Source organism: Branchiostoma floridae, chromosome 10 (genome assembly GCF_000003815.2).
Source record: "Branchiostoma floridae strain S238N-H82 chromosome 10, Bfl_VNyyK, whole genome shotgun sequence".
Lineage (NCBI taxonomy): Eukaryota > Metazoa > Chordata > Leptocardii > Amphioxiformes > Branchiostomatidae > Branchiostoma > Branchiostoma floridae.
The window spans coordinates 10,290,403-10,309,175 of record NC_049988.1 but is presented as its reverse complement, the minus strand read 5'-3'; the positions used below and the strand labels follow the sequence as shown (position 1 = coordinate 10,309,175).

General features: G+C 42.2%; 1 protein-coding gene across 1 annotated transcript; it reads right to left on the bottom strand.

Moving 5' to 3' along the window:
* Nucleotides 1-11,629, bottom strand: LOC118424059 (solute carrier family 43 member 3-like). Its single transcript, XM_035832521.1, has 11 exons — nt 9,751-11,629; nt 8,393-8,556; nt 7,931-7,977; nt 7,689-7,771; nt 7,360-7,452; nt 6,066-6,219; nt 5,362-5,538; nt 4,826-4,936; nt 2,629-2,748; nt 2,045-2,165; nt 1-617 (listed from the first exon to the last, which is right to left on the bottom strand). The coding sequence occupies exons 1-9, from the start codon at nt 9,967-9,969 to the stop codon at nt 2,735-2,737; spliced, it is 1,062 nt and encodes a 353-aa protein (XP_035688414.1). The 5' UTR covers nt 9,970-11,629; the 3' UTR covers nt 1-617; nt 2,045-2,165; nt 2,629-2,734.
* Between the last annotated feature and the right edge of the window lie 7,144 nt (nt 11,630-18,773).

Sequence of the window (18,773 nt, the reverse complement as noted above, 5' to 3'; positions counted from 1 at the left end):
TTCCGGTGAGTCCAATTTTTTTTGTCAGAAAACAGCTTAGTCTTCAAATGATTTGTAAATAGTTGTCAAATGGTAGATATTCCTGTGATACGGTATATGATATATCTATTTAAGCATCGTTGTTCATACTGTTCACAAGGCAGTGTCTTTATCATGTTTGCTAACTTGTATGGATGAAACATACTTTAAAAAGTGAACTAGCTTTAAAATGTCAATAAACAACAGAACCAAATAGTAAAAACCTTCTTTGTGCATTGTTACTGTAAAGGACATTTTACGCGTTGATCTAATGTTACCTTCTCTAACTAGAAATTAAACCAAGAGAAGAAATTTTATTTTTTTTTACAATGAGTTTTATCACAAGTCAAAAATGTCAAGAAATGGTAATTGCCTCTCCTGGCCATTTCAGCGTAGTCCGTCAATCATTCTTCAGTAACCTGTGTCATTTCCTTCACCTTGATGAAGGAGACATTGCCGTGCGTAGTGGCTGAGTCCTTGTTGCTGGTGGAGGGCGTGACTTCGGCGGTCGGGACAACTTTGTTGTTGCTGCAGTACCGAGCAACACTGATAGGGTGCGCGGCTGCCAGCAGGTTCATACACAGGAGCAGGATATACACCTGGAGTCGAAGGTAAGGGACAAAAACTTCAAAATAGCACAACAAAAATAACAACACTTCTTTAGGTAGCTTCCTTTTTAGCTTTGTACGTCAACCATTGTGTGAGTAAGGTTTCAACGTTGCTTATAAAGTTACTTATCTGTTGCCAACGATTGCTGTTGTGAAAAATTACCTTCATATTGTTACTGAAAGGCTTCGGAAAGCTGTAAGGAGCCGTCATGTATACCACGATGTGACCAGCTGTAAAGTACGTTTTGTAGTAATTAGTTTATTTGAGTAATTTTGTAAGTGTCAGGATACCGTCCTTGGTGCTGAAATACCGGTTTAGCCAGCATACAACGTTTCCGACGGGTTTTATAACATTAGAATCGGTAGTTCTGTGTTGGAATGATAATCTGTGTTTGCAAACCATCGTCCAGCTGCAATATACGTTTTGTTGTAATCACTTTGAGTAAGTGTCAGGATACTGTCCTTGGTGCTAAAATACCGGTTTAGCCAGCATACAACGTTTCCGACGGGTTTTATAACATTAGAATCGGTAGTTCTGTGTTGGAATGATAATCTGTGTTTGCAAACCATCGTCCAGCTGCAATATACGTTTTGTTGTAATCACTTTTAGTAAGTGTCAGGATACTGTGCTTGGTTCTGAAATGCCGGTTTAGCTAGCATACAACGTTTCCGATGGGTTTTATAACATTAGATTCGGTAGTTCTGTGTTAGATTAATAATCTGTCTTGCAAACCCTTGTCCAGCTGTAATGTACGTTTTGTTGTAATCACTTTGAGTAAGTGTCAGGATACTGTCCTTGGTTCTGAAATGCCGGTTTAGCTAGCATACAGCGTTTCCGATGGGTTTTATAACATTAGATTCGGTAGTTCTGTGTTAGATTAATAATCTGTCTTGCAAACCCTTGTCCAGCTGTAATGTACGTTTTGTTGTAATTACTTGAAGTACTATATGTTGTAAGTATTATGATACTCAGTTACTGTCCTTGGTTCTGAAATGCCGGTTTAGCTTGCATACAACGTTTCCGACGCGTTTTATAACGTTAGAATCGGTAGTTCTGTGTTAGAATGATAATCTGTCTTTGCAAGCCTTTGCTAGAAGGCTAATTGCAAGGGAACGCATGGATACGATAACGTAAAGTGGTCTTTAGATATGTATGATGCTTCTACGTACAATACTTGGGGACTTTTTTCTTTGGGTGCAGTTTCTAGTGAATATCGATACATTTTTCAGAAGTGAGTACATATATTGTGATTTTAGTAGAAATATGTTTTTAAGGGTTTATAAATGGCGAAATCTCGGCGAGATTGTGGTTAATGAAATGGTGGAAAACACAACATTTCGCCCATAGCAATCCCGCCACTCATTTCTTATCCTTTGCCAGTTTAGTTAGCAAACTTAGTACGAAAGAATAGTCTTACATAGAGCGGGTTGTCGTCGTTCTGCTGGACCCACATCATTAGGGGGATCTGTAAGGAGTTCACCACGCCCATCCCGCAAAGTACGCATGCGTACAGCCGTCCGGTGTATTCAGCAGGGAAGCTGCAAATGCAAAACAAAGAGAAACGACATTGATGTTCTGTTGTACTTTACTTCGACCTTTGTGTGACGATTGCACGTTAACTGTTAATGTAGTACATGTATCTCACTGCACTTGGGGCACCGGTGCGGCACGTCGGGGTTCGAAAGATTATTCAACGAATTTCAGAGATAAAGAACGAATTTTATTACGTTTTGTGTATTTTGTTGTCTTCTAAGTCATACTTATTACGTATTACGCAATATCTAAATTGTAAAAGAAAATCGGCGAAAATAACATAACAGCGCCGCGGTGAACGAATTGAACCCCGCAGTACCGCACCTGTGCCCCAAGTGCAGTGAGATATCGATACCATCTTTATGATTTGGCATTACATTTGCATCACAATTAGTTTAACTTATGACAGCGTCGTTAACAGGGCAAAGTATACAACAATCATACAACTCAACATCAACAAATGCTTACGCGTTTGCGAGGAATGAGACATTCCCGCCATAGACGAATCCCCGACTGATGACGACAATGACGAACATGATGAACATGTCGGAGGTGGAGACCAGAGACAGGCCCATCACTTCCTCCACCCTGGGTGTGTGGTTAGAGACAATCTTAATCATACACCAACTGTTTAAGATGATCACATTAAGGTGGCCATTATTTGTCTGTCTTTTTTTCTTTTGCCATCTGCAATTAGCCCTTGGACAAGCATGCAATAAACTTATATTACATCGTTTCACTACAAGATTAGCACATTGTTTTAAGCAAAAATCACCCAGTCCTCCTAAGAAATGTCATATTACTACGTACCTCAAGACAAGGGAATGCGACTGTTAGTGTTATTGATGTTACCCTTCATTAATGATTACTTTAGCAGAATTAATTGTCACGGCGTTTTAACATATGTGTGTGTAGTATGCCACCTTGAAGTGGTCACAGAAAACTACATTGTACATCCAGACCATATTCCGTCGCAGAATGAATCACAAACATACATGTACGACTACACGACTTCGGCCACATTGACTTGATTTTATGGATGACATCCGCGCGCGCATTGATTTTCTCCTGTTCTTAAAACTATGGCACATATGACCCAATAGCATTCCCTGGTCAATCAGAATATTATGCTTGCCAGGGAATCTGCACTCCAGGGTAAGAGGGCACATGGTCAGAGCATTAAGCCACCCTTGCCACCGCTCTAAGTCTTGAAACAAGAATGGCGACAAAACACAGCGACGATTGTCTCTATTATATATGATATCACTAAAGGTGAACCAAGCCTGGAAAAGAATTGACTGAATTGTAAGTACTGTGGTTTAGCAGCATTTTCTTTTGATGGACTTTTCCCCTCGCACATTAGTTTTTGAGCCTGAATAGGATGTCATCCTTAAAATAACGCCAGTGTGACCTTATATCTGAAAACGCCAAATAGCGTCTGCGGTTGTGGTTGTCTGCGGTTAAATAGTGGTTAGCACAAGGAGCTATTGACATATTGCTGTTGATAAACACCTTTCCACATGAGTCGATGAAAAATATCATTGCGTAAAGACTCTGTTCAGACATGTTTTTAAAGTTGACAAGAACGTGGTGTCACACCTGCGCGGTTCTATAACGGACAGAGTCAAGAAAGCATAGAGTAAGGTCGTTAGGGTCACGCAGATGGTAAACACGGGAATAGACGCCAACTGTCGAGCCCTCGGGTTGTCACCTAGTGAGAGATAGTCGGCATGTTGTTAGTTACATTCCCACGACACTAGGATAAGCCGCAGTTTTATTTACCATAGACCATGAAGTAATCCCCCACAAGGCATATGTCCCAGTTCTCAACCCGGGGCCTGGCCGCACAGCTTTCGGAAACGGAAAATATTATATAAAAGGCAGCAAAACACATAGAACGTAAAAACAATACATTCTTGGGCATAATTTGAGTATATTCCTTGATAAATATTTTTATTTTCCACAAACATTTTCTTTTCCGGTTTGGAAATAATAATAATAATAATGGTTTATTTCACAGAAGCATTTCGCAGCCTTTAGGCTGAATTGCACACTCCTTTCACAAGAGAGTCAAACGGGACCTAATTAAGCTTATGTCACATTTCCAAACCGGTTCCGGCCGGGCAGCTTTTGGGAATGAAAAGTATGATATCAAAGTCACCAGACAACACAAGACGTAAAGAGAATAATCGTGGGCATTATCTGTGTTTTTAGTTTCCACAAACAGCCCGACCGTGCCCCTGTTTGGAAATGTGACCACTCAGTGATTTAGTACAGGACAATAATACTAATGTGAACGCATCATTTGTATCAGTACAAACTGGACTTTGTTTTCTCAACATTCTTGTTGACTTATTTAAAGAATAAAATACCTATCTACTACCTATATCGGTAGCTAGAAACTCGATTGTATAGTTAAAAAGAATTAACAGAAAGACATCTGTAAATAGTTTCATCCGGTTGGTCTGTCACTGAAGAAAGAGACTCCTTTTACACAACCAAAAACTTTATTGTCATTTTACCGACGTTTCGGTGACCGTCCGTCACAATTGCTACGGAACAGTCAAAATTGCCCTGATGACGGTCACCGAAATGTCGGTAAAAATAAAGTTGCGGTCGTGCAAAAAGAATCTTTTTATTCAGAACAGGAAGACACAATGCATACCCTCCAGTCGGATGTTGATCCTCAGTGCCCTGTCATTTACAAAGCCTGTGATGGGATCCAGAAGCAGTCCAGCCATCATGAAATACCCGAAGATGTTTGTCCACAGGTTAACTATAAGAAACAAAGTTATTACACATATTGTCATTGAAAGCAACATTACCGTACACAATGAGTGAACAGGAGCAAATGTATGACGACATCGTAGGAAGCAAGCTTCGATTACAAAGCAGAGACAAGTATGTTTTGTTTTGCTTATTGTTTAGCTTTGCTTTTTGTTTTGTTTTTTGGACTGTCTGTGTGGCGCAACGGCTAGAGCATTGGAATTAGAATCAGTAGGTCCCGAGTTCGATACTCGCCATGCCCCTGCCCCAATGACGGTGGAGTGACGCCCACCGAGCCTCACGGCTAATCTGTCTAAAGGTGCGGCACCTACGGATTTGGTGCTGCCAGTGTGTCAACATCTAGATCTGCACACTTGCCACCAAGACCCGTGAATTATTTTTTGTTTATTTGTTTTTGTTGTAACATGTCCTCACCCTTGCCGGGATGTTGTCCGGTGAGAGTGTTGAACCAGGCGTTAGCACTGCCGATGACGAAGTTGATACTGAGGTTCTCCACACACATGTACAGCACGTGCGACAGGAACAGGCCAGAAGTCACGATCTGACGAAACGTGGGCTTGTCGTCAGACCCGGCATACATCTCTGGTGTCTCTGAAGTATAGAAAAAAAGGGACAAATATAAACAGTAGCTGACGAAGGTATCTATTCTCTATAGTGAAACTTTTCGTCAAAATTGCTTTCTGGTATCCTCTATTATTATATTTTGATTAATGCACTTAGGCAGGGCTTTCCATTATACTCTCTTGAGTAATCAGTACGAGGCAATTTAGTCTTAGGACTACCAACTCGTACATGACTTTGTGTGTGTTTGATAAATAAACCAGTTCTCTCTCTTCTCTCTCTCTCTCGCTCTCTCATTACTATGAACTAGACAGAATATCGGGCGAATACCTTTCAATTGTAAAGAATAAGCTGAATATCAAATGGTCTACTAAGGTGCAACAACGGCCCCGTTTACCTTGGATTGTAATGATGATTTGGAATGAGAGTTGTTGTTTTTTTAAACATGGTGTATAAAGGACAAACAGTTTTATCTTTATAACGTATTCACTACGAGCAGAAGAAAATAGTTGCAAAATATTATAAGTTTATTATGAGTTACGACAATTGTCTCGTACCAACAGCTTCGGGCTCTTCCTCTTCGTTATCAACGGTTTCTTGGAACGACTTGTTTGGAAACAGGAAGAATGTCGGGATGAGGGACAGCATGGAGAGCGCTGCCATCACGTAGCAGAACACGTTGAACGGGACCTCTGCGTCTATGTACAGGATCTGTGCGAAAGTAAAGGTTTAGGTCCCTAATGCTATATCTCGCCAAAAGGGCGAGGTCACAGAGGTCGTGCGATCATCGTGCGGTCGCTAACTTATGGCATTTTTTAGGGCAAAAAATATGCGTCCTCTACAAAGTTCAACTGTCTTTGTACACAAAATGCTGTTTTTGATCCACGTCGGTGGTTGGTTCTGTCACGGCCTGCTTGAAAGTCCTATGCCATCAAAATCGTACGACGATCGCACGACCTATGTGACCGCGCCCTAAATCAGTAGTGTTGTTTTTTGCATAATTAGGAAGACATCGACCACAATATGTGTAAGGAAGGTCTGTCACTACTGTAACGCTACATCAAACTTAAGATAATAATGAATTGACACCAGCTGTCAAGACATTTAGCATATCTACAAATGATAACTGTTGTTTTGATATCATTTATTACAGTGATGTACCAGTTGCCATAACTCATCACGATGTTGCGTTAACGATGACGAGTTACTCCGTCCCTGGGACAGATCCGCGGCGCCAGCCAGTAACTACAGGTATGTGATCAAGGGTCCTATTAGGCGCCAGACAGTTAGGATCAGTTAGGGAAACTCTGTGATACAATCCTTAGTTATCAGGATGTACCATGACTCAGAACAGGGCCGCTTATCTTGTTGGAACCAAGTTCTATGATTTCAACTAGGATTCCTACTAAGCCAGCAACATATATTCACATTCATCGCGCATAGATAAGGGCGCACAGATGTGGAAAATATTGTCCTGACACTGATTAATCAGCTTTTAGTTAGTGTCTAAAAATATGACTTGTAACGTTGGTTTCTACCAACCAGTATAGACCGGGGCTCTGTAGAACTGTACATACAACGTTCTACAATGCCTCACACTAAATGGCATTTAGTGTTGTCAGTAGTATATTCTGGACTAGGTTCATAGTCCAGTTAGCCTACATCTGTTGTCTATAGGCAATGCGAGAAGAGTAACATGTAATTTCTCAGACAAGTCACCACTGAAGTGAACTGCATAGATGCTAGAAGCATACTGAAGTCCATGGTTAAATTTGCGTCATCGGTTTTATACCGGTAAGGTATTGTCCTTATATATAGTATTTTGGGGGTCTTTAAGAAATATTTTGTCACCTTTAGCATGAGGAAAACGGCGGAAGATGAATCGAAGGCTCCGGCAATCAGTGTGACAACTGTTGACTTTTTATCGCCGAACAGATCTCCCACCTAGCGAGAAAAGGTGGAAGTGCGTTAATCAACTGTCGAACTTTCATTCGCTTTTAAATGTGTCAGCTTCCACAAATAGACATACACCAACATAGAATAGTGAGATTTCGGGGGATATTTACAGTGTCACAGCTTTTGGTCTACGTTGAGCTTTCTTATATAAGTAAGGTTAATACTCCGAGAAAAATTCACTTCTAGTTTTGCTGACGGCTTTACGCCTGAAGTTGTAAGCTTACCGCCATGTTCGAAAGTAGCACGCAATTCGCACCCAGCGCATACACCAGCATGGCGGGAAGGACCAGATGGACCAGCGGTTCGTCTGTCGACAACAACAGTAATAGTGATATCCAACATTGACCATGATGTTAAAGACTCTGCATTCGTGAAAGTCAACTATCTAAATTTTTGTCTATGACTATTATAATTTGGAACCAATGTAAAATAACAAACCCAATAACCCACTGCCAAACATAACCACCTGGTTGGGCCGATCCAAGAAGAGCTGCTCCAAGTGTTGCACAAATCCTTCAAAGGGAAGAGGAAATTATAGATGAGTCCTGTAATTTTTGTTAGAACGAAAAGCTTAAAAGGTTCACACCAATTTTCCACTACGTAGACGCTTAGCCATCAATCATATGATATTTCAGTTATACCGTACGTTTGGAGGCTTTTCAAAGCACTTTATGGTTAGTGGTTAAGAGTTTGATGATAGATATGACCGCTCCTTGCGCTTGGCACGTAAATGCACCATTCTGCGTCACAGCAACTTCGTACGTTCACACCCTCATGGGATTTAGAGTCATGATACATGACATGACGTCAACTAGACGCCCAGCGACAACTAAATCGATTACTTTGTACGCGCCTCCAATTCAAACGCCCTGTAACTGCAAAGTTTACGTCATGCGGTGACGTCATAGCACTTGAAACAGTTACTCACGCCCAGCACACGCGGGTCCACTTGATGCCGGCGTTATCGAACACCAGGCCCGCCAGGACGGAGCCGAAGGCGAACATGTTTGTCGTCAGGGTGAAGATGAGGGAGAACTGGCTGTTCTGGGCATCGCACTCAACAACGGTCGGCAAGGATGTCCCATTGCCCCCCTGTTTTACCACGAAGAAGCGACAGCCCTGTCATTATAACTCAACATCTTTGTCTTTGTTAACAGAGTTATCAAGTTGTAAACTCACTTCCTAGGGAAACCCTAGCACAAATAATACAACAAAAAAATCCAGGGCCAATGAACCACCCCCGTCAAAAAAGTCTCACAGAGCAAACCTTTGCGAAAAAGCCAGTTTGAATGGGTCCTGTAACAACCCTTAAGTATAAACATGTGGTGTCATGTTACATTGTATGTAGTAATGCCTGTGTCGCCATTAGTGTGTGTGTGGGGGCGGGGGGCATATAGTTTTGACGATGGTATTGGTGTGCATCACGTTTGTTTTCCAAACTATTCTTTTTTAATAACAGATGTGCAATCAAAAAAAGCTGGGCGAAAAAGTTGCAAATTCTATCGGCAAAACGATATAATTCTACACAATTCCCATCGGAAGTAAACCTGGTGGCGTAGTGCTTTGGTAGTAATCAAAGGTACGTCATTTTGATATGAGTACTCATAGCAGCAACCCTGTTCATAGCTAACATTCAAACCTTTCAGTTGTAAGGAAGTACAGCAGGACTTAAGTTTGATATTACCCCTGTCACATTTGGCGAAAACCGATCGGACGACGATTCTGCGGCAATCGCCCGAGCCTCGCTTATAATAATAACTTAATGCACAACAATTATGCAAGGTACAAAGTATGGCTTATATGTGACAGGGACGGTTTTCAGGTGAAAAATACGCGCAACCCTCTGTCGATCTTAAATATGGCCGATCTTCAATCGATACGCCCGAAGATCGCGGATAATGTGACAGGGGTATAAGGCGCATCCGCTGTTTCATATGACAACAGGGAAGCAAACAAATTTTGATGAATGGAAGGGACATGACCCTTAGCCGGGAAACCTCGACAACACAGCTCAACTTAATGCAGCTCCGTGGTGACTACAGATAAGAAATCAGAATTCTATTGACACTGTATGAATGACTGGTATTGAGTAGACTTTTTCGATGAAAAGATAAACGCAACATGGTTTAAATGATATGACACCCAAACCATAGTTTATACAGCGCACTGTCCATGCAAGTGTTTCGCCTAGACATGTCTCATTATAGCTTGTCTTAAATGTTATTCACATTTAATTGGAGGTACTGCATTATTTTGTACCATTGCATTTGCAGGTGCAGTTTGTACCTGTGAGGTCCAGTTGTGGGTCCGGTTCTCCATCAATCTGCTGACATTGTTGCCATCCGCGGGGGCCTCATCACACAGGTGAGTGAAGAATCCGTCCGCCTTCAGTACGTACACTAGAGACGCCCAGCCAAAGAACACTCCGGAGAATAAGAGGGTCTCCACGACTGCTACAATCAGCAGCATGTACCGTATGGAACACGCAGATCCTGTGTCCGACATTTTGTCCTCCGAAGTGGAGGGAACGTTTTAAGACTTGTTCCCACGAAGCTACATGAAGGCTCTGATGAAACAACTTCTGGGGGCTGGGATTTACAATGTTGGGTCCCATCCCAGGATGCAACTGCCGGGGCCCGGATGTTAGACTCAATCGCTGAGATTCCGGCAAAGAGCGTCTGCTATTGGTCGAAGGATTATTGTTGCTCATCAACAACAAATCTCTCGAAACACTCCCACACACTGGATCACAGACGAACAATTCTTCAATTGTCTTTCTGCTTGGCAAAGTCACCGTTACCATGGCATCTTGGATCTGTTACCTGGCAAGTTATTCCTACCCGGTTCAACAGAATACGGCAGACTTATCAGAGTGACTTCATTTTACAGAAGACAATATGAGGTGATTTTACTGACCCATGATTGGCTAGCATTGCTGACTACACCAGGTTGCGCAATTTTGCATCATCTTCAGAGCCGAACGCACGGACTCGAGTGGGACGAAAAACTAGTTCTGAAAATAAATTTGTTGTTTCTGTCATTCTTCATCCCTATGAAATGGTACTAAAAGCGAGGAAGACCGTATGTTTGTCGCTGATATGTACATAAATGTAATGTCGACTCGAGTAAGTTAGTCTTCATACTATTCCCCATACATGCAACACGGTGCATCTAAGTATACATGGCTTCTCGTTGCCTATAATTTCATAAAGCCTCCAACTCAGAAAATAAACCTCTGAAAGGTGATAATGGAAAACCTGACATCTATTCTTAAAACGGTAAAGAAGATTGCTAGCTTCTTGCAACAGGAGGACATGCATGGGAAGGCGACTTATTACAGGCATACTTCGGGGGCACGTACATGGAGAACTCTTGCGGAAGTTTAATGCGTTGCAGCAGTGGTCCTTCAAATAGACACTACAAGAAGGATAAATATTTCCGTGACGTCAAACAATGCCACAAAACGGCTGAAGTTATGACGTGCAAACGATATGAAGAATAGATATAATAGTTATGGTAGTTGTGTGTAAGCCTTCTATTCAATGTTATCTTTGTTTACTACCAATATGTTATACATAGATAATATTTTAGTCCTACATCATTACACATTATGTTGTCTAGAAAGGACCAACAGCCTGATTCACACCGCTATCTAAATTACCAAGCATGCATACAGTAACACATTTCTTCTGCAAAAACGTCGAGCATTGCGCCCTGAGTGTTAACCTCCAAGCAGAAGTTTAACTCCGGTTGTTATTTTTTGTCGTGTTTTATGCGTTTTTGCCCGACGATACTGCTACAACATTTTTGGCTGGCGGACATGAAGAAAACAGTACAAAATAGAAACCCCGACAAAAACGCCTAAAACACTTTAAAAATAACTAGAGCCGAACCTTCTAGGAGAGTACTGAGTGTCACTTTACAGCGATTGCACCAGATTCGCAACAAATGTCATCATAGAAACCCAAATATTTTCCCTAGTTCTAGTCGCTTCTTTTCTGGCGAAAACAGTGAGCATCCGTTCCTTGAGAAATCAAATCAACAGTAACTATGTAAACCCCTATGTGCGTAAGATAAGAATTACGGCTGCTAGGACTAGTACGAGCTACGGGCGGCTGCTGTAACAGCACATAAATCCGGAGGTCAATTTTCGTCAGCCCTAAACAATCGATGAGATCAATTCATGCTTGCCCTGCAGTTTATTGTCAAAGGGAGAGAACGCAAGAGCGCATCACAACGTCAATCCTACTGTCACTAGTGTCAGGGAAGGAGGATTGATTGCAGCGAAGGGGACCGCGATGCACGAAACAAAAATATATTTCACACAAGAGACTAGCGTGCCATCGTCGTAAATTAAAATAATCATAAAACTCAAGAACACATAATTTGCATACCCTTTGTCATGTCGTTACGATATATTTGACACAAATCTGGATTCGAAGCTTAAGTACGTGTCGTCCTCACAAACTTTAATATCAAAAAGAAATAAAATATACCTCTGATCAGATGGGAGTTTTGGGGATCCGTACAGTCAAATTAATTCGTAATTGATTCGTAGCCGCAAAAAAAACTTGATGAAGAGTGGGCTGGTTCATTGGTCGTTAGTCTATTAAATAACACGACAAATTGTCACTAGCCAAGTGGGTCGTACTTTAATACATAGCTGGAAGTGCTGTCTTTTAAAAACAAAATGAACTAATACTGAAAGGGTATCAGTGGATATTGTATCTGGCTAACAATTCCTTATTTTGTCGTTTGCTGTGCAACACAATTTAAAAGAAACAGCCTTATCAAATGGAAACGACGATACTGGTTTACAACTTAGCACAATATTGTCTTTTGAAATTTCTTTCACTTTTTTTATCTCTAGACCTGGCATTCCTAATGTCTTCCCTGTCCACGATATCGTCATATTTTACACTAACACAAGTACTAACGTACTCTGTGAGCCATAACAATTATTACGTGTTCAAACATTTTTTTCTTTTGATAACGTTACTTGCATTTTGCATATTTTATATATTTCTTTCTCGAGTGTACTTATTTGAAAACAACCAAACACGAAGAATTCGTCACATTTCCTCGCTGCAAAGAATATCCCCGTTAGTCTCTATGGAACGTTAAGTCAATGGGTCGGTTAATTGTGTCAGTAGCTTGTATACAAGTCATAGCGGTCCACTTCCAGGGAACTTTGTCTGTAGCACATTTCAACAACAGAGATGGCCTGTGGTGAAGAAGCTTTGTTGAAGAATGTACGAAGACGTATTGGGTCAAATGGTGTGCCTTAAACCCCGGGTAAATCATGGTTAGTTTTCAAATGTGGGCCACACCGGCCACCGACCAACCCCGTGTGGCCCCTTATATCGATCGAACGCCGATCAGAAAATCGATCAAGACGGGAGAGTGGCATCGATTGTCGAGCATGAAATTTTCATGGGGTCTCTAATTTCGAATCAAAGGGCGGTGTGTACAGTGTAGTGACGGTGGTTTGGTGTGGTGTAGAGGAGCATCGTTCTATTGTGCAGTACTGTGTCCATATCCGCTCTATAGTCACTATACTTTCCTCCCAAACACTACCGCTGAAAGCTCCTATCCGGGACTATGTGTGTGATAACACCCTTCCTACAAGGGTTGGAGCATGTTTGTTGACAGACAGTGACAGGATATGTCTAGCCGAGTTGTTGGGATTCGCTCATGAGCTTCCATTTTTCTCATGAATTATGCACGACGTTTCCACACCTAACGACGGAGCGTTGGGCAATTTGCGAATTATCACAATTATGCTCTCGGCAAAATGCTGGCACCGGTAATCTCAGCAAGGAAATCGCATTAAAACGAGAAACGTGTGAGGCGCAGTTCCGTCTTACGGTAAAAATCCTACGTCGTATAACGTCATACAGACACACATAAAAACAATGGCCTTTTACCCAATCGACGTAAAAATGTTGAAGGGTAAGCTATGCTCAAAAATACCGACGGCATCGTCAACGATCTTTTGAAATCAAGTAATGGATGATTTATCTATTTAATTGTATCGGTAACGTGAATGAAGTATGCTCTCTGCGACAATTTTGGAATTGGCAAATCTCGTCAGCTGGGTGAGCATCGCGAGAATTCACGTGATCTCAAATGTTCGACTTATTTTTACCGAAGGTTTTCGATACGCACACCCGTGCCAAGACCAGTGTAATCGACGTGTTTATTGATTGGGACTATGACGTAATGCCAAGGCGTTGCCTGCCCAATTGGAAACGTGATCAAGCATGTTATCAGATATCGGTAGAGCTGTGAAGGATTCTGGGAGCCATGTGGCAATGCAACGATGTCCATGAGCTCGTAGATTTAGTTTCATTAAATGACACTTGACGTAACAACCTTGTCCTGAACGTTTGACACACAAGTGGATGCGGTCACACAGAAAGCTACTACATGTAGTTGCTTTACTAGATTGGTCGCAGCCGTGTATAAGTGACTTTGTTTTATCTGGGATATTATACTACTAGACCACCATAGGTCACTTTAGGTATGGACAATTTGATTGCCAGTTTGAAACGGTTAGCTTCGATCTCATTTCAAACTGTCGTTATTGATTATGTCCGAAAAGGCTGCATCCAGTCGTACAAGAGGAGTATAAGAGCTTTGCTACGATTGAAAGTGTATCGCTATTAGAATAGTGTTGGTAAAACGGTTGAAAATGACAAGATGAGTTGGCAAATCAAGCATGACAGTGACCACTCCATTTTTTTCATAGCTACGAGGGCTGCTCAAACGTAAGGCTGAATACCAGCACTGGGTCCAGGTACTGCTCCCGTACCTGTGCATGAACAAGTTCATAGAGTAGTCTGTGGTCGTTAGTGATGACAGAATGTTAATCTACTCAAATGCAGACCAGATATGCTTTCCAGAAGATCTCGAATCAAATATGGTACTGATTTTAACACCTATACAATGTTTTCATCTTTCTCTAGCGTTAGAGTTTCATCTTATTGGTAGAAATAACGCTTTTTTTCGTGGTAAAAAGATGGGTACAAAATAATTCAATAGAGTGTATATCTATTCAGGTACAGTGCCGGACTGCCGTTACATTGATGTCCATGTGTTTTGGTATGTACTTACGCGATACCTTCACAGTACTGTACTCCTATGCCATGTTAGTGGATGAGACAACGCCCTCATCACATAATGAAGTGTCTATCAAGGATCCCCATCTATCTACAAGGTCTTTACTCGTTATACCCACACCACCATCACATATGGTTTTCTGCCCACCAGCGAAGTCTACATCTTACACACAGGGGCACTGGGCAACTTCTGCATTTCTAGATACTGATAAAAGAAAGCATGACATATTTTGCTGTCTGAAGTTATTGCTAAGAAAGGCAATTCGCAATCTTTGCGTCATAACCGCAGTAAATCCTTCGTAAATTGTCGGAGACTGGCGCATCCACCTACTCGAAAATCAATCTACCATTGCTAATACCGTAAAGTTTGTTTGAGGACACGTCAAAAGGACAAATGTGTCGGCCATAACGGAAAGGACAATAGGAGGATCCACTGTCTATTACCTGACGTCTTTCTGGCTGTGTCTCAAATAGTGCTGTATGTGTATATTATTCTTTCTTATGACATCAAAGGACGAACATGTTGCGACATCTTTTCCTAGACAGTATAGAAGTGCAAGCCAAAGAAGGAATTAAGGATATGAATACTGCTTGTGGAACTGCGTTTGTGTATTCCGTTTTTATTATGAATAAAATGGTATGACCTTATCACATGAAAGCCAGTGAAAGAGAGAAATCATCTGGATTACTCTATCTTCCATTCTTGGTTGGTCCATTGGACACTTCAATCCGCGGGCCTTCATCTAATGTACACCTGCTTCCGTCTAACGAAAATTTACAGGCTTGACATACATGTTTTCAGCACAGAAGGGATGCAGACAGACGCAGACAGATATGGAGTGCAAGGCGCCATATATAACGCACTGTAGAGACAGGATAACTGCATACGACATGCTTTTTTGCGTGATTAGCGGAGGATAGATTACTGTACAACGTGTGGCATCCATCGTAAAACGTCCCTACAATTTGCAGCATGGAGTGTCGCATACTGTCCCGCCTCCTTGTTTTATAGGCCCCACGTCACACGTTTATATGGGGGATGACTAAATGTAATCTTGTGGTCTCACGTCCTAATCTCTATAAAGACACTCCTGTTGGCAGTTAAACGACTTCTTGGATGATAAACTGGTCGTGATTTGCGAGTCTATCCGTTGTGCCAGGAGGATGGAAACTTTTGTATCATCTGTCGATATTTTGGATTTGTTTGGATTCTGAATAAGATTTGGCACGAAAGACGACAAAGAACCTGTCTTCATTCTAAACATGATTATGTATGACATGTACTGGTGACAGTATTAGAAACAGTTTTTTCTCGATTAAAGTACGCACGTTTTGAAAAAAACTTTTTAAAATTCAAAAAGAAAATTTTGAAAATTCAACAGGTGAGGATTTGTGGAGGTATCAGCAGGGTGTTGGATTCACAACCCAGAGGTTCTGAGTTCGAATCCGTTGATGTGCCACAGATCTTGTGCCCTTAGGAGCACTTAACGCGACTTACCTCACTTTACTCAGGAGAAAATACCTAGCTTCGGGTAGGGCCGTCACTCGAATAGAACGTTTAACGGAGGTCCCGTGTTTGAGGAGAGCCACGCACGTTAAAGAACCCACCACACTTATCGGAAAGAGTAGGGGACCTTCCCGGTGTGAGTGGATCAATTAAATCTGTCCTGATATGCAGGTTGTACTGTTGTGGTTTGTACAATACAAACCTGGAGTGTTACGCCTTCAGGTTTACCTGGTATGAAAAACAAACAAAACAAAAAGGGACTGCAATTGGTGCCGTATTTGAGGCTATTGAACGGATAAATCGGGAGAAGGACCTCATGTAGAGTTAGGTGGTGCTACAGTTCTAGTATATGTCGCTTTGTCATTGGGCGAAGATTTGCCAACATCTCCCTCTATATGTACGTATACTGTTATTTAGGAGAATGGAAATATTCCCCAGCGGATGATGACGTTATATCCCTCCTAATAGTTATGTCGTCATGTAGTGAAGCCAGGAACAGTACATTTTGTCCGTCAAACAATAAATCATATAAACCAAAAACATAATTAAAGTGCAACTATAGCCTGAAACTTAGAATGGACCAGGGGTGATCTTGGTCTAGTATCTACTAAAATTTGACGAACCATATACCCGGATATATGGCAACTTAAGATCTTTTGCTATAAACACCATTGCCAAATCTCACCAATATCTTCATATTCGTAGTCTTTACTCCCCCTGTAGAGACAATTAGATATCCATTGAAGTAAAGGTGCAGAGGACACGTACCAACAAAAAGCAGTGCTTTTAACATTGCATTGCGTAAATAGTGCCACCGCCATCTGCACAAAGCACACTGCTATCTGCATCACCATCTAAAATCTACAGTGAAAGCTCCTCAGCTTCCCGATTTTGTTTCTGGGCTCGTCTGTTCATCTAACACCAGTTTCCCCGATGGTCGGGGCTAATTTTCCGGGCACAACGTTAATCGACTATCCATTGAACACGTGTGACGTAGCCGTGACAGGATCAGGTGGAGGGCCATATTTCCCGCTACACCATCAAGTGTCAATCAATGTTCCGTGTTGGCTGTTCAGCCGAACTATTCACCGCGAACGTTGCTTCTCCTTTTCGGGGCCTCTTTATCGCTCGCCCAGCGGCAGCTATTGGACGGAGGCGGGTTCGGTAATTTGTCTTGAACGCAAAATCAATGTGCGCCATTGTCGGTCGGCAAGGTGCTCAATTTGGACGGTGTCAATACACCTGTAGTCACGTGAGCAAGACGGTGATATAAGATAAAAAAAGAACATCGCAATTGTGAAAATAGTACATCGTCGTTTTCTCAAATTCAATACCACCCTTGTTGAATCCCAGCGTTTAGAGATCTGACGTACAAAGCCCCAAATCGCCGATAAATGTGGCGTCTGCGCACGATTAACCAAAGGCAAACGACTGCCGAGCGCGATCGCACTACATTACGGGGCTCCAGTAAGGGTTCCGCCGCCATCCCCTCTCCCGGGGCCCGGTCCCCGATACCGCCCCATGAACAATATCAGGGATACCAACAGAATGGATAACCAATGCCAAACGACAGTAGATGACATTAGCAATGTAAGATGCAGTTAGTATCCCTCTCGGACAGGGCTTTGCGCCTGGTGTTAGCGGGATGAACTGCATCCCTCCCCAGACGACCATTAATATTTCAGACAGCCAGGCCGTATATGGAAGCCCTCCGCCCTCAGCACCGGGCATGGCCTAATGCATGCTTAATTGCCCCGCGCATAGAACACGTATTGGAGCAGGCGGGAGGATTAATTATTGATTAACTCTAATGCAGGACACCCTGTTCTTGTCGCAAATCGCCTCAGCTCCCACGGATATATTCCTCACATCAGGCCAAGCCAAAACACTCTCAGTTCTGCCTCATTAGTCTCTTACATCTTACGGGATGATAGTACATTGTCCCTGAGGCAGAGCATACTAGCTATAGACTGCAGTTAGGAAGTTTCGGTGTTCCCTCCCCACTTCAGCATGCAAAATGGCAACATTTATTCTGATATTCATTTCTACCTTGGAGCCCACTTATCCTTGATGACCGCTTAACTGGTCTCGAGAGACCAAAAAGCCAATTACATCCAAGATCAGATTTCGACATGGAACAAAAAACTCTTCTCTGGGGTCTGACAGGCCTACTCTCAGGGTGATCTTTGACCTCGTTGTTTTATAGTATTACCTCATTCCACAGTGACTCACAGCCATGACCCGCTATTGTACTCACGTTTACCCCATTCCCGTATGGTCGTGAGAAACGTCACGCCATTTTATTTCCTGTTCAACATTGGTCACTACACTTGACTTTCGGCCTCCACATTGAAATGGTCCAATGCAAAGCATCAGGGAGGTGATGAAGCTAAATATTAACAAAATTGCGGAGATGTCCAGTTTCATATTATCAAACGCTTACTTGAAGGGACACTTTGCAATCAACACAACGCATAACGTTTCCCTTTCTTTACCAAATACTGGTGCTGCAACCTACAGTATTGGAATATTGTGATTGTACTAAGTGATATTATCGTAAGGTCCAGTATGCCGTTGCACAGAAATAGGTTCCATCGAGTGACCCACCGACCGAGAATCGCGTGATATTTGTTCTGGCGCATGCGCAGGCTCCCCTGCGCCTATCCAGCTCATTGAGCATT

Excerpts from the sequence above, each read along its gene's own strand:
- LOC118424059 (XM_035832521.1), bottom strand. The coding sequence starts at position 9,969 with ATGTCGGACACAGGATCTGCGTGTTCCATACGGTACATGCTGCTGATT. Across the intron at positions 7,453-7,688 it reads TGCTACTTTCGAACATGGCG|GTGGGAGATCTGTTCGGCGA; the intron begins GTAAGCTTACAA and ends TTTTCTCGCTAG. Across the intron at positions 5,539-6,065 it reads GGAAGAGCCCGAAGCTGTTG|AGACACCAGAGATGTATGCC; the intron begins GTACGAGACAAT and ends TCTATACTTCAG.